This window comes from Papaver somniferum, chromosome 10 (genome assembly GCF_003573695.1).
Source record: "Papaver somniferum cultivar HN1 chromosome 10, ASM357369v1, whole genome shotgun sequence".
NCBI lineage: Eukaryota > Viridiplantae > Streptophyta > Magnoliopsida > Ranunculales > Papaveraceae > Papaver > Papaver somniferum.
Window position 1 is genome coordinate 17742878 of NC_039367.1, and position 16248 is coordinate 17759125.

The following is a 16248-nucleotide window of genomic DNA, read 5'->3' on the forward strand; positions in this document are numbered from 1 at the left end:
AAGAAGAAGAGATCAACGCCACCGAAACCGAAAAAAATGGTGCAATTAAGAAAGTATGGGCCTACTTAAACTCACTGCATTACTTCAATTTCATGTTTGCATGTTAAATTAGGCCAGAAAAATCGAATCTTTGAATTTGCAGTTATTTATCCGGCAAGGTGTTTGTTTCACGACCTTGCGGAATTTTCGTATTTAGGGTTGGCCGACATGCTATTAGGTTGAATATCTTGCCGGATGTTAAGTATATGTAATTGCTACTTGCAGGGTCAGAAAGGTATTCAACCTAGGACCCTGCTGGCGTCCGTTTTTTTGTTAGCCGGGTTGGTTATAAATTTTTACCTTGCCGGCTGTATTTCGAGTTTTTTGTGTCTCTTGATGCCTTGAATTTTAAAAGTCATAATGGTATTTGGATAAAACCGGCATGCATTATTTAGTAGGCCCTTCCGACTTTTGTGTAGCCGGCAAAGTTATATTTGTCGACCCTGCCGACTTATAATTTTTTTTTCTTAATTGTTATTGTTCAGGTTGCAAAAGGCAAAGAAGAAAGCTCTGAAAGCTCTTAGTCCTCCTTCAAGACCTCCTCGTGTTGGTGAAAAACTCTTGACTTCAACACATCGAGGTCATACGTTGTGCCGGAAACGCTCAAGATCCGTGTACCGAATGATTCTGAACCACCATCGGAACCCAGTGATTCAGACGGGACTCCAGATGAAGACCAATCAATTCCATCTGGTATAAGAGGTGATGATGATGATGTTTATGAAAGAACTCCGGCTACTGGAGGAGATAACAATAATGATGATGATGGTGATCAGGACATGCCTAATGTTGGAGGAGGTAATGATGATGATGATGATGATGATGGTAATGGAGATAAATATAAGGATATCGAAGAAGAAATTGTTGAAGAGGTAGTGGAACAAGAAGAAGAAGAAGAAGAAGAAAAATAAGATGGAGAACAAACTCTAGCTATTGTTCAACAAACCGAAGCTTCAACTTGAACTGAAACCGGAAAGAAGAAGAGGGTTATCACTAAACCAGCTGATTCCCACATGCATCCCCCTCACTTGATGGTTAGACTGAAAAAAGGTGAGCCTCCAAAGGGGACCCCAAAAGATGGTGGAAATGTTCTTTTTGGATACAAAGACTCACGGGCATGTAAGATCCATAATACTATCGTAAGTAATATCAATCCGTCTTTGTTTTCTATTCAAGTGTGTATCTATCTTAAATTTGCATCAAGTGTTTGTATTTCTTTTCATTTTGTTTTTTTGGTATTTAGGATCACAAGCATGCCATACGTCTCATGAGGCGCCAAGCTTCATGTTCAGTGACTAAGAATTAGGATCTTGAGGATGAATGTGAGAAGGTGAAAGTGATTTTCAAGAACTCTGGGTTGTGGCCTACGGTGGAGAGTTCGAATATTGAGCATGATAGAGTTATCGTATCTGCATTTTGTGAGAGGTTCTACGGAGAGACTGATAGAATGTTATTCCCATTTGGTGAGATGGAGATAACTCCCGATGATGCTCATAAAATTCTAGGCCTCGAGGTTGAGGGATGCTAGAAATCAAGGTTTAATCCAAAGGAGAGATGATGTTGCATTATACTACGGTCCCTTGATGATCACCCATGGATATTCTATGTACGATCCACATCGGGTAATGCGACAGTTGGGTTACGTCCAAGAAGAACCTCATTTCGATGAAGATCGGCCGTTCTTTAATGTGTTAAGGAATGAATGCAGCACGTCCAAAAAAAGTATTGTCGTCGCTTACGTTCCAACGCCAGCTCTAGAACATTGAGACGATAGATGTGGCCGTAACATCGGTGTGAGTCTTTTGGACGAGGTGACCAAAGGTCATGAAGCTAGTGAGAGATGCATGTCTTGGTACTTGGGTTGGGCTCATCCTACTGTGATTAGGGGAATGGCTGCTGAAGATTTGGCTCGTAAGAGGAAGATGGCAGCGAAAGACCCGACAACAAGTCTTAAGTTCTTTGTAAGTATTTTACAGTTGCTCTTACTGTTTTAAGATTACATTATCGAATCATTATATTAATTGTTTGTTGTTTAATTGGAAATATAAGGAGCATTTGAAGAACCTTGTGAGGGTGATGTGTTGCGCGAGAGAAAGAGGAGAGCCTTTGACAATTGAAGAGCAAAGCAAGCACATTGACTTTGCTACCAATGGTGACAATGAAGATGCATATGAATTGTTCAAGCAAGCTGAAGCTGAAGTAAATAGGGAAGAAAAAGCTATGAGGTAAGCACAAGCAAAGATAAATACTGACGAAAAGAAGGGTCGTTCCCGTGGTGGTGGTGGTGAAGGTAGTAGTAGTGGTGGTGCTCCTAAACATGGTCGGGGTCGGGGTCGTGGTCGTGAATGAATGCATTCCTAGTTTATTTCTTTATGTTGTGGTAGACAAATGTTAAGGTTAACGGTTGGACAAATGTTTTTTTAAAGGTTTATGGGACATGTTTTCGTATTTTGGACAAAAAGTGTTGGATTTCTAGTTATTGAATGAATGGTTATAAAATATGACCTTGCCGACTTTACCTTAGCCGGCACCCTAATAACTAAATACCTTTCCGACGTTATTCTGAAGAAAACCAACTCTTGATGCCTAAAATCATCATAAGGTCGACATGGTTACAAAATATCGACCCTGTCGGCCAAACTTGGTCGGCGTATTAGGGAAATAAAAACTCGCTGGCGAATTCAAAATCCAAATTTTTGCAAGTACAACTACATTGATTGACTTGTACTTAGGCACTATAACGGCCAAATTTAGGTACCATCCTATAGATGCACTATTCTATCTACAAAACAACACACAACTATTTGCATATACTCTCCTAAGCTCATATCATCATACACTCCATCTAACTCACCCAATAGCTCTCTACATACAACAATGGCATCATTTGATTCAAATGAAGATTTGACAATCACCAAGGCGTGGTACGCGGAAACGCGGGTTAGACACGAGTCCTCCACAAGGGTGGATGCGGTAACCTTTTATGCTAGGGTACACAACAAATTTAGACAAGAGTTTGGGAATCCTAATGAAAGAAGTGTTCAACAAGTCCATGATAGGCACCTAGTTATCGAAAATGCGATACTCACTTTTTTAGCTCTCTAACCCCGGATTTTCAACGCTACCAACTTCAACTTGTCCATTGAACAATTTGTAAGTATGTTTGTGGTTTATTTTACGTGATCCATGTTGTATGGTCTTCCTACTAAACACCACTGAAAAAGTAAGTTTGTGTTTTGTTTTTGTAGCATGAAGTTTTCAAAGCGCGCTACTTGGAGGAAAAGGGGGAAGCATTCGCATTCGATCCAAGCTATGAATTCATGGTCTCTAAAATCCCGGAGTATGCCCCGGACTTCATGCAGGCCGGAGATGAATGGGATTCCTCCAACAAAGATTGATGGTTTTAGTGTAGGTTTTGTGGGTAGATCTCTATGTAAACTCTCACGAGACTATAACTCGTCCACTAGGGTCGCCTAGGGGTTCAAAGGCTTGATGCACATGCTAAGTGCATTCGTTTTTCCGTCGACAGGGAGTTAGGTTTTATGTTTCAATCAATGTAGTAACCAAAATTGCATGAATAAAGTAAATTACATTTTCCCATATTCTGTTTTCTGTTGGGTATAAACTACAGGCTGGCAATGTTAGAAATCATTAGCATGCCGACTATAGGCCAGCCGGGAGTGTTTTAAATTATGTGCATGCCGATTATATGATAGCCGACATGGTAGTAAATATTTACATGCTGACCGTAAGATTGCTGGCCCAAGATAGTCGGCATATTCTTCATTCAAAGACCCTTCCGGACTAAAAATGGTCGACGTGTTATTCATCCGCGGACCATGCCTGCTATACTTAGTCGGCATCCTATTCAAACGTCGACCAAGCCGACGGATCTTGGTCGGCACCTTATTCAAACCTGGACCTTGCCGACCTTTCATATTTTCAAAACTAAATTTTTTGATCGAAATCGAACTTATAAGACATATAAAAGGTTTAATCTACTGAATTCTCATTTTCAAAATTTTAATCTAAACTCAATTAATTAACCTAATCAGAATTTTTAGTGTTAATTAAATAAGAACATATTAGCCATTTAGAAAATACAAGGTTAAAGGATGGCTTCTTTTACTTCAAAATGTCTTGGATTTTGTCTCATTAGGTATACCCCAATTAATCTGGAACCCGAAAGCGTTGTATCCAAACACCTTATAAATTTTAACTTTATAAGTCGAAAAGTAAAAGCGTTGTATCCAAACACGTTATAAATTTTAACTACTTTCGTCGTACAAGCAGTAAGAAGTTATAGATCCCTCTAGGCTCTAGAGTCCTGCCGGACTAGGACCTCGACCCTCTCACTCTCTCCTCTTGGCTTCTCAATAATGGCTCGAAATCGGTGGAGTCATGGATATACAGTGTCATTGATCTGGTTATCTTCTTTCATTCTCTTTTACTCAGGCTTTCAAATGGCCATTCAAAATTCCTCCAAAAGAATTCAATTCATGGATTCAGGTAAGTTCTGTTAATTATTTTTTCTTCTCCATTTTACATTACAAAAGCCCTAGTTGATTTAAAAATTCTATTCTATTGAGTGATATTGCGAAGTGGGAAATGCAATTTGATTTTATTAACCAAAAATAACTCTATTTCTTATAGCCAGTACTAATTTGAATTCGGAAAGGAGGTCAAGATTGTATAATAAAATGGAACATGATTTGGAAGAACATGGAGCTGTTTTCCTACAAGGTGGGGAAACTTCTCAGTCACTGTCTCTTTCGGATATTTTTGCTGTAGAGGATGGGATTGTTAAACCTGTACTTAAGGTAATTAAAGAACATTTGTTTGGCAAGTTTATGTTAATAATCCTTACCACTCCATTTCTTGATATGTTGGCGATATACTTAATAATCCTTATTTTTGATGTATTTATAGGCTGCGAATCCTCCTGTTCGTGCAAATGTTCTGTATCTCAGTACCAATTTCTCAATTCCTATCTCGTAAGTGTTTGTTTACTTTTATCTTCTTTCGCTCTTTTGGATTTACAGCGAATCATTGTTTCTCGACATAGACTAATAGTTAAGTTTTGATCTTTTCATTTTGAGAAGAACATTGTGTAAAACTTTCCCACTCGTTGGCGTAAAAAATGACAGTATATTATTCATGAAATTCAATGTGGATAGCTTCCCTTTCTAATACATTAAGTGTACTTTGTGGCAGGCAGGCTGTAAAGGGTATATTTCAGCCCTACTTCGATAAAGGTAACTAAGATTTTTCATTTTTTTTCTCTAGCTTTTGGTGTTCTGGTGTTATTGTTCGTTTTACATGTCAAAATCGAAGAACATCACTCCTTGTGTTTGGTAATCCTTGTCCTTGTACATATATGAGAACTCATGGTATGCCTTGTACTGCTGACGTGTTGAAATTGTCCTCTTGTTTCTGAGGGCAGCAATCTGGTTCCAGAACTCCAGCTTATATCACTTCAGTATGTTTCACGCCTCACATCATATAGTTGCTGTCCCTGCTACAGAAGATGAGGTGATTAATTCTGAAGTCAATCTCAGTATATTTCAAAAGTGGGGCTTAGTCCCTGGAAAATGCTATTAGGTTTGTAAAGGTATCTGTCTTCTTTGTTAGATTGAGGCTGAAGCCACTGCAGTTAAGGCTGTCGCGGAGACTCTCTGCCCACTGAAAATTGTACTGGACAGAGTGGTTTTGACTTCAACGGGAGTGCTTCTTGGTTGCTGGCAGGTGTCTTTTACTTACTTTTAGTTTGCTTCATTTATTCATCTCGTATATGCACTTTTTGAAGCTTCGGGGCATATAGTGGAAATATCTTACTCGATAAAATGTATGTTTGTCGACAAAGATAGTTGTGTCAACAATGGCATCTTTCAGCTTTTCACTGGGTGAAGCCTTTTTTTTTTAAGTGTAGGTAACATCAGGGACGGATCCTGTATATATTCGCGAGAGGCTGAGAAATGTTCTTCCGGATGCACCTGAAAAGCAACTTGTAAGAACAAAGTTATTCAGTATCTCTTTCTAGAATATGCATGTTACTATCATCTTTAGGAGGTACCCAGAATATCTTTCTCGAACACTAATTAGGTACACCAGGACGATAATTATGTACCGCGTACTATGGATTGTGATTTATGCCGAACACGCTCTTGGAATCTGGGTATTTGAGAGACATGTGTTTAGATATGTAGTTTTGAAATCAATGGATGATGGAACATTTATTTTTGTCGCTGTTTTGTAGTATGATCCTGCTATGCTTCACACTTCATTTGCTAGGCTTTTGGGGCACCCTAAACTTTCTGTGGAGGTAATTTTTTGCATTCCAAACATCTATTGTTGCATATTTGGAAGTACCAATTTGTTGTCATATAATGATAAGTGATACACTGTATAGAATGGAATATAGATTGGAAAATTGTCGGATTGCGTATGATTACTTTGTAGTTTAACTATGTTCAGGAGCTGCATAAGCAACCTAATCAACTCCAGTTCTTCCACGAGCTTGTCATGCACCTAAACAACAAAATACGTGGATTTGAGGTAATTTCTGTTTCTAAGCAATTTGATGATGATAATTAACTTCATTGTATAATATGCTGGGTTTTTGAGGCTGGCGACTGCGCATAATAAAAGTAGCTTGCTCCCACTCTATGCTAGTTGGTGAATCCATAATCCCCTTAAGAAAGTAAACCCAGACACTCTAATCCCTATTAGCAAGCTTGATGCTGCCCCTCCAGGGGAAAAACACCCTTAAAACAAAGCAGAAAACAGATTCACCTCACTGTATCTGGTTTGATTCCAGCTGGAAAGGAGTCGACAGACTGAGATAGTGATTAGCAGGTTTTAGCCATGATAATGAGGACAAGCATCTATTGAGATTGAGTTCATTGAGTTCCAGGTGCTTCTAAAATGGATGTTGTGTTTTGATTCTCTCACAAGCATGGGTATCTTGATTTCAGGCTGAAGTGTCTGAGCTTTGGTATGTAGAGGAATTTGATATGTTGGCGCTTGCATTGAATGGAAGAATAAAACCACGAAAGTTTCACCTCGGGTGTTCATATAATTGAGGATACATGTTTAAGAAATGGGAATATCGGTGGAAGAAGTGGGAAAGAAAACCCGAAGTACTGTGCAAAGGTATAGTTGGAGTTGTCATTATTGAGAAATCTAGCTTCAATTTTACCTCTATCATTTGTAATGCCAAAAGTCATATCAAGTTTTTCTCCATTGAAAACAATGAAGCTTCCATCTCGTCTTCAGGTAACAATCAAATCATCATCATCATCATCATTTTCCTGTCTGGAAGCCAGCCTCCTCCTTTTGAGCATATGTAAATGGGAGCATTATCTGAAAAAATTCCTTTGTAAAAATACCCACAGGGTGACGAGTAGATATTAAATTTTACCGACACTTCGGCAGTTATTTCTTGATTGAGTTGTAGTAATGTTTTTATGTAAACCAAAAACTGACCGTTAAACTTAAACAGGTGTTTTTGAAAATCCTGAAATGCGTATATATTTTTATTTCCCTTTAGTGGATAGTGGTAATGTTGTTTCTTATGATGTTTCTAGGGGTTGTGGTGCAGCTTATTCTTACACTATGCCATTAAAGCCGAGGCAAATGCTATTCTTAAAATAATTGATGGACCTAAGCTAGGTAGTACCAAATTTACGGGTTGGTTTTCAGATGTACAAGGCCTTGTTTTTTTTTTCTTTTTTCTTTTTAGGAGATTAAGGTTTGAGGCTTTGAGCTTTGATTTGTTTTGTTCGGAAGTTGTTAAGGATTTTGAAAAAGCTTGTGCTTCCAAGTTCCAACCACCTTGGAGTTGTTTCTTTCTTTTTATTTTTATCGCTTGATGTTCGTTATCGACTGTAAATATCATTTATTAAAAAAATCCATTAAGAAAATCCGTAGATATCCTGCCGGATTACCGGAGTATTTAATAGAATTCAAGCCTTTTTTATTTATTGAATTCAGTTGGATTTGCCGTGAGTTAAAAACGTAGGGAAAACGGTCCACTTGTCAGTCATTTAATGGATATAAAACTCGTACGCAACAGTGTGCCGATAGTGTGTCCACCACGTGGTCTCCACACACCCAAAGCCTTCTCGCTCTCTCCCAGACCGTACTCTACCTGAAAAGGACTTTTTTCGTTGTATGCCAACGTCAGTTAATTGTAGAATTATCTATTAAAGAGAGAGATTATAGAGTGTGCACAACACCTTCAAATAACAATGTTTAAGAAAACCCAAACTAGAAATTACTGGTTAATCCATCCTAGACAAACCGTTTACTATGTAGTCCACCCACCGATTAGTTTTACTCGCTCGTCCAAAAATATGTTTTTGGACGAAGAAATTTATCCCCAGGTCCAGAGAACGTGCGAGCCACTTAAGGTGTATTTTATAAATTCCCAAAACACCCAAAACTCCTCTTTTCTATTAATTTCTGGATCTAAGCTTTGGCGGAGATTTTTATTCCTTTCTCTCGAATGAATCTCAGTGATGGAGTAGAAGAGGAGAAGCAAGTGATAGTGAAGAAGAAGAAGGTTCGATAATGAATCGGGCGAAAAAGGTATAGATTCATTAATTTTGGGTTTTTTCTGAACTTTTTGGTCTTCCTATTCATCTGGAATTCAATATTAAATGTTAGAAAAAGGAGGTTGTTTATTCAAACAATACGATTTAGTCGATTAAAGTGACGATTACCGTGCTTTCTAATTCTGGATTTCAACTTTTTGTTAATTTTGCCTATTTTAGGTTTTAATTTCTCAATGTTTTTTAGTTTCATTTCTTAGTTACTAAAAAAATTCTGTTTTTTACAATCGGTGATGAATGTAAATATGTTGGTGAGGATATAATGCTTGCTTATAAGATTAATAATCACTTTTAGAAAAAATGTACCAGTATTGAGAAAAATGTACCACGTTTATGCTAGTCATTCGTTTAATTCATGTTTGATAATGGAAGGAAGTGAGCTAATGGTTAACAGCTTGGGAGGGTTATGCAAGACTTAGTATGCAAGATTTCCCACCATCCATTGAAGGTGTATCAGTATATATTTTGTTTGTACTGTTTTAATTTATGTTTTTTTTGCATGCACAAATGATTTATCATCATTTATTAGGTTTTCGATCCTTATTTTCTCCGTACATGTGTTTATGTACTACAATATACTGTTTGGATTTTGAAATCAGCTTCGGTAAACAAAATACGGTACGTGCCTGGTCATCCCGTTATGATCCAAGGATAATTGTATTTGATAGAGTATATATTTTGTTATGTCAATTGAGTACACATATTGTTTTTATCAGTACATGTGTATATGTATTGTGATTTCATAGTGTTTTTGTGTGATAAAAATAATGGATTTGATGAAAAATGAGGCAAAAATTGGTTTCACATTGATTGTGGATGTATTCTCTATGTAACCGCTAATTTCCAATGTTTTCTCTATCAGGGTTGAGAAAAATATACCTCGTTTATGCTAGTCATTCGTTCAATTCATGTTTGATAATGGAAGGAAGTGAGCCAATGGTTAACAACTTGGAAGGGTCATGCAAGGTTTAGTATGCAAGGTTTCCCACCATCCCTTAAAGGTGAATCAATACATATTTGTTTTGTACTATTTTAATCTATGTTTTTCGCATCCTCAAATGATTTATCAATATCTATTAGGTTTTCGATGCTTATTTTGTTCGGTACATGTGTATATGTACTGCAATATACTATAGATATCTTAGGTACTTATCATTATGTACTGTAATGAAAGTTTGTACTTACATTTACCTTCTTCTTATGGTTAAGTGAGATATGGCATTATGTACTGGGGTTTCACTCAGTACAAATTAATATGTACTAGCTCTAACATGTAGACTTGTGCTAGAGCTTGCAATTTTTTGTATAAATATGTACAAGAAAGAAACAACAGTTGGCAGGAGAAGTACTGGGGTTAAGTCTTGACTTTTTGTATTTCTTTTTCCGTATTTGGTAGTTGGCAGTTTTGCGGCAAAAATCAAATAAAATGAAGTAAGGTTATGGTGGATACTGAGAAAAAGCTCAAATTCAACAAAGAAATGGCCGTCAGAGATCTAGAAGACAAGTCACTGAGGTTACCAGACTTGCAAGCATCAAGGATGAAAGAGAGACTGGAAGAATTATATCATCAACTTGATGAATTTGACACTTAGTACATATTGATATACATTATGATTTCGCTCAGTACATATGCACATGTATTGGGTTTTCACCAAGATTATATAAATATGTACTAAAGTTTGTTGAGTTATAGGCAGATATGTATTGCTAGTATTTCTGGCAGGATTTTCTTTGCGCCAGGTTTTACAGTATAGGCAGATATGTATTGTTAGTATTTAAGGATTCATACTCTTTTTCTTGGTCTATTCTGCTTAGTTGATACTACTAGTATGTAGCAGTACTATAACAAGCGTTGCTTTTTCTTGGTCTATTATGCTTAGTTGATACTACTAGTATGTAGCAATACTATAACAAGCGTTGCGACATATTTAGTTTTATTGTTGCAGGTCATTTTTATAATAAAAATTTATGAGTTTAAGTTTCAGTTTTCTTATATGCGCCAGATTTTACAATACATGCAGATATGTACTATCAGTACATATCAATATGTACTGTCAGTTCTGATCATAATGTACAAAACTAATATTCATATTGTCAGGATGTCGAATCACAACAGTGTTGTACGAGAGACAACATTATCTATCATAGAATCATAACTCTACATACAATATTAACCGTCAGCTTCCACTCCCATACTGTTACGAGACAATTTATCAGTCCATACCCAACCACAATTCCCTTACAAACACTATGTACATGCTAACATCTCCATATCCACCAGCGTCATTGCATACAAAGTTAAAACCATCACCAGACCAATCACATATCTAGATCCTCATTCGGTCATCTCCCACCACAATATCAACCAACGCGTCCCAATTCACATCCTCTTGCACCATATCCACGATCACGAACGAAACTAGTTTCGCGGGTGCTTCGGTAATCTTTTTTATATTATTCACATTACCTGAATAATCAACAAGGTTATTTTTGTCTGTACAAATAGATATATGTTGTAAGATAAAGAGCACATATCACGTTTTACTATTGGATAATAACAATTTGTACTGCCAAAAACAAATTGTTGGTATTCAAGGATCAGAAACCTAGTACATATCAATATGTACTGTAGGATCATATTCAAGCATAAACTAGGGCTAAGGGTCTATGCGATACATAATTATATGTACTGCATCAACGAATCACTTTTGGATATGTACATATTGATATATAATGATGCTTATGGGGAGCATAAAAGAGATTTTAGTACAACAAAACATATTGATATTCACTGATGCTTACAGAGAACTATTTTTTTTTTTACATAGTACAATAGAACGTATTGAAAAATGCATACACAAAACAACAAGAAAAACAACACATATTCATATGTACAAACACAGTACAACAATACATATTGATATGTATTGATGCTTATAGAGAGCATAAAGAGGGTTTCACATAATACAACAACACATATTCATATGTACAAAGTAACACATTACAACAATACATATTGATATGTATTTATGCTTATAGAGCATAAAGAGGGTTTTACATAATACAACAATATATATTCATATGTACTGCATCGTACACACAAAAGTAATCCAAGTATTCAACATTACATATTAATAAGTACTACCGATATGTTATATGTACTATTAGATCATGCACATAACACTAATCTAACTATCCAAAAGTACATCTTTGATATGTAGTGTTCCTTTTAGAAGCGAAATTAGAAGTGAATTTTAGATTTGTACCTTTTTTTGGTAAAATTGCTTTCTTCCATTTTGTTGATGAATGAGTAACAATGTTTTCTCTGTATTTGTTTTTGATGGTGGAGGAGTAACAATGTTTCTCTTCCTTTTTGTTGTTGGTGAAGGAGTAACAAGAAAACGAATAACAAAATTAGATCCAAAACGAATTTCCATAAAAAAAAAACTAGGGAAATCTTGTTTGATTTCATCGAATCTAGGGTTTTCCCGTTGATTTTCTTCAGCTTTGATGATGATTGATTTGGGTTTTGTGATCTAGATTTTCAGATAAAACTCAAAATTGTGCCCTAGATTTTCAGTTTTTAGTAAAATAAAGAAGATGAAATCAAAATCGGGAAAAATAAAGAAGCTAGAACTCAAAATCGTACCATAGATTTTCAGATTTGAGTGAAAACAAAAGAAGATGAAATTGATTTCTGCCGCCGGACTGTAGAAGATGAAAGTAAAGAAGATGATTAAAGTTTTACACTGATTGTTCTCATGGGTGGCTTTGTAATTTTACGCTTTTTGAAACTTTGTTGGACCAGCCAGCAAATGTTTTATCCCGCTAGACTACACATTAACCCGGATCTACACATTAACCCGGATCGGGTTTTGTGGACTAAACAACGATTCAACAAATCTCTCAAACCCAAAGCACACGTGGAAAGCCCGAGTTGTTAACGAAGGCGGGTGGATGCCACACGCTACTTGTGGAGACGCCTCTTCCCTTCCTCTTGCTATCATTTTTCACCCAACCTAATATATTCACATCACTTTCTTTAGGGTTCCCGTTTCTCAATTCTAAATTCATTCTTTCCTCTTTCTTCAAGGTGCAATTCCTTGTCTTGTGTAATTTCTTGATCAGAAAATGGTTTCGGAAGTTTCAGGTCCAATGGCTACCCAAGTCAATTTAGGGCCACAGAAAAGTGGTGGCAGGTTGGTGGTTTTATAAACTATTTCCTACTTCTTCCTTTGCGATTGCGATTGCCTTGATTCGTAACGTTTTGGATTTCATTAGAAAATGTACAGTGGTTATGTTTGATTAAACTTTACATTTCATCTCTTTGGTCATGATAGATCCTTGGCTGCTGCAATAGAATCCTTTGGTTTTAAATATTGGATGAAATTGCAGGATTGGTGTGGGAATGGCATGTTGTTAATTGAAACTTGTAAACTTCGCAGGTCCTTTCGTAATAAAAAAAACACTCTGAAAGTTTCTAAGAAGATTCATAAAGCTGAAAGGGAGAAACTGAAACGTGATTATATGAATGAACTCTTCCTTGAGCTAGGCAATGTTCTTGGTAATCTTTTCATTCTGTGGATTTCATCTTGCATTTTATTTTGAACAATACCTTCTTAAAATGTCTTATTTGGCCCAAGAGCTCATCATGGCTTGCATATGCCGTTTTCTGTTCACTATTTGCATTGGATATAAGAACTTCGCTATGTTGTTTTCTTTTCTTTTTTCTTTGAATTTAATTCATACATCACTTTTACAGAACCAACTCGGCAGAATAACGGTAAGGCCTCTATATTGGATGATGCCACTCGATTATTGAGGGATCTTCTTACTCAGGTCAAATCTCTCAAGAAGGAGAACGTGGCACTTTTATCTGAATCTCATTATGTAAGTTTCTTAAAGACGTTGCATGTTTTTCTTTGTTTCTGATCTATACTTGCATTACTTTCAGCATCCGCTCTTCCCTAACTATTATTTGCATGAGCTTGATGTAATATATCTGATGTTGATAACATCTTTGAGACATTTTCAACAATGACAGCATTTATAGGTCCTCATTTCTACATTCAAAAAGACTTGATAGCTTAGCACCTATGCCCTGGTAAACTAAAACAAGATCGGCCACACCGAAAGATTAGTTGCCTGAAACAAATTACATTATCAATTAAAGTCGTGTATGGTTTTACTAAGTGACGTACTGAACAACTGTATTCTCTATAACACCTGTTTCGATCTGTAATTTGATACTTCGATTATTACGAGCACATACACTATCTTCGATTATTACGAGCACATACACTATCTAATCAGGGAATGTCGCTCATTTTCACATTAACCTTTTGTGTCTCCAATTTTTTTGGTGGATATTGCATTTCACTTAGCATGTAGGATTCAAGGGAATTTTCATCTGTTTCAATCATTTAGAATCTTACCTTTCTGAGGGATCTGATATGCAAAGTTAACTTTTGTCGAGGTTTTCTCGGGTTAGAGTTATCTTTACTCTGCCTTGAATAATTTGTTTTTCGGTTGTTGAAACACAGGTTACTGCGGAGAAAAATGAGCTGAAGGATGAGAATGCTACCCTGGAATCTCATATTGAAAGCCTACAATCTGAGCTACGGGAGAGGACTCTATTGAAACCAGGTTGGGATGCAGCAGTTCCTGCTCAGTTGCCAATCAATAATATACTACCAGCATTTTCGAAGGATCACTTACCCATCCCTGTTGTGGAAACTGCTTTGCAATCTCAGCCTATCCTGGGTCCCGTCCTTGTAATCCCCCTATGCCATGATGTTCAAGCTTCTTCAGAAACTGAAGCTATACAAACTCCGAACAAGATGTTGTCAAACGTGAGTAGACCGCATGCTCGATATCCTACTCCGGCAGACTCCTGGCCATCCCAACTCCTCGGTGAGAAACAAAAAGCAGCATAGGAAGGTGAACTTACAGGTATCGGGGGATGACTAAGCTATATCTAGGGTATATTAGGTAAAAATTGTAGAGTGTGGATGATAATTTCTTTTTTGTCTTGCAATATTTCTCACCCCTTTCAGTGTACAAATGCAAAATAGAATTTAGTAGGAGCACTATATATATATATGTAATTACATGATAATGGTGAACCTTGAAAAGGCCAGTGTTGGTAATGGTTAGAGTTCCTGTGTATTTGCAAGATATTAATGGTGAAGATTCTTTAACTGAGCCGCATGCTATGGTCCTTCATTCTTTTTTTTTTTTCTAGTTCTCTTGGTCAGCGAAATTTTTGCCACACTTTTTCTGTCCAGTGTTTACCTGAGTTGTTGAAATTGTGCCAGATTATAATAGGCCTTCTCGAGAACTATGGGCCTATGGCAGGCTCTTCTTGTGCTCCTTTATATGTTTTGTGTACTCGGCACTAATTCTCTTTCTCAGCGGAAAAGAGGAAAAAAGCAGGGCTGAATTGGGGTCCTGAAAAAATAATTGGGGACGCCTAGCTACAGGACTAAAAAAAAAAGGTCATGAAATAGTAATTGGGAGTTATCCCTTATCCCAACCTTTTTAAATGGCTAAACTACCCCAAATCATTAGTAGTAATTAAGTTAATTGTTAATTAGTTTAATTAGATTAAAATCAGATTTAGGGATAAAATTTTGATAAAAGAAAAATTGTGTTTTGTGTTGTGGAGAGGAAGAAGTTGAGTTTTTGGGGGATTCTAATAGAGGAATCATATTGCTCAAAATGAAGGAACCAATCCTCAAAATGAAGAACCCGAAGCTCAAAACAATGAGGTAAACTTCCTATACTCTTCAAATTGTATGAATGATGCCCCAAGTGGTCGATTCATGTACACTATGCAACTACTCAGAGTGAGGGTCGTTAGAGGGTAATAAACGAACGACTCTAAGGATTAGTCAATTACTTGACACAACCTTTGACGACTCAAACCTGCAACTTTTGCAGGTTATGAAAAATCGTCAACCAAGTGTGATATAATTGACGACTCCAGCTAGTTAGGTCATCTAGAGTCGTTAACTTAATATGTTTAGAACCCAACGACTCTAAAACTTTTTACTCTCTGAAGATGTTACTCTTAGGGTCGTTAATTAGGCATTCCTATATACTGACGACCCTAGCGAGCCATTTCCTAGATCAAGGGTAGGCAAGCAAAATTTATAAAACCAAATGACCCTTCAACATCGTTAACGACTTCACATGACGACCCTTCAACATAGTTAACGATTACAACCATTTGACATGACGACCCTTCCTATTTTTTGAACAGGGAACAAATTTTGTATCATATAGAGTCATTAGCGATTTAGAAATCCCTAGACGACACTATTCTAGGGCAGAAAACCAGGTTTAGGGTCGTTATCTACTACACCCTAATGGTTAACGATTTTTTATCAATTCAACATGCATATCAAAAATCGTTAAGCAATAAAAAACCGCGGTTAACGACCCTGGAACTGTAACTGTAATTTTGCAGTTGAAAACTTAATTTTTTTTAGTTCACTTACGACGATGAAACGGTGAGAAGTTTTTTTCTCAGAAGTCGTTAATGGAATGGGAAACAGTGGGAGAGAGGGAGCGGAGGAAAAGAAAAATGGGAGGA

The 16248-nt window shown here is 36.8% G+C and overlaps 2 protein-coding genes across 5 annotated transcripts; both read left to right on the forward strand.

Annotated features, from left to right (window-relative positions):
• The first annotated feature begins 4351 nt into the window (after positions 1 to 4351).
• On the forward strand, positions 4352 to 7756 carry LOC113317276. Of its 4 annotated transcripts, none has more exons than XR_003343376.1 (11): positions 4352 to 4548; positions 4693 to 4859; positions 4969 to 5033; positions 5254 to 5294; positions 5483 to 5571; positions 5671 to 5784; positions 5969 to 6046; positions 6296 to 6361; positions 6499 to 6594; positions 7014 to 7191; positions 7626 to 7756. XR_003343376.1 is itself a non-coding variant. In XM_026565415.1 (10 exons), the coding sequence occupies exons 1-10, from the start codon at positions 4419 to 4421 to the stop codon at positions 7119 to 7121; spliced, it is 954 nt and encodes a 317-aa protein (XP_026421200.1). In that variant the 5' UTR covers positions 4352 to 4418; the 3' UTR covers positions 7122 to 7587. The 4 variants fall into 4 exon arrangements, 2 of the variants coding, with proteins under 2 accessions (XP_026421200.1, XP_026421202.1); XR_003343375.1 differs by lacking the exon at positions 7626 to 7756 and adding an exon at positions 7315 to 7587; XM_026565415.1 differs by lacking the exon at positions 7626 to 7756 and having other exon boundaries at positions 7014 to 7587.
• Positions 7757 to 12651: 4895 nt separating this feature from the next.
• LOC113316909 (transcription factor BHLH062-like) lies at positions 12652 to 14861 on the forward strand. Its single transcript, XM_026565067.1, has 4 exons — positions 12652 to 12850; positions 13097 to 13215; positions 13414 to 13541; positions 14195 to 14861. The coding sequence occupies exons 1-4, from the start codon at positions 12783 to 12785 to the stop codon at positions 14585 to 14587; spliced, it is 708 nt and encodes a 235-aa protein (XP_026420852.1). The 5' UTR covers positions 12652 to 12782; the 3' UTR covers positions 14588 to 14861.
• Positions 14862 to 16248: the final 1387 nt, after the last annotated feature.

Coding starts and splice junctions, on each gene's coding strand:
- LOC113317276 (XM_026565415.1), top strand. CDS start 4,419: ATGGCTCGAAATCGGTGGAGTCATGGATATACAGTGTCATTGATCTGG. Junction 4,860..4,968: donor TTGTTAAACCTGTACTTAAG/GTAATTAAAGAA, acceptor ATGTATTTATAG/GCTGCGAATCCTCCTGTTCG. Junction 5,295..5,482: donor TCAGCCCTACTTCGATAAAG/GTAACTAAGATT, acceptor TTCTGAGGGCAG/CAATCTGGTTCCAGAACTCC.
- LOC113316909 (XM_026565067.1), top strand. CDS start 12,783: ATGGTTTCGGAAGTTTCAGGTCCAATGGCTACCCAAGTCAATTTAGGG. Junction 12,851..13,096: donor CCACAGAAAAGTGGTGGCAG/GTTGGTGGTTTT, acceptor TAAACTTCGCAG/GTCCTTTCGTAATAAAAAAA. Junction 13,542..14,194: donor TTTTATCTGAATCTCATTAT/GTAAGTTTCTTA, acceptor GTTGAAACACAG/GTTACTGCGGAGAAAAATGA.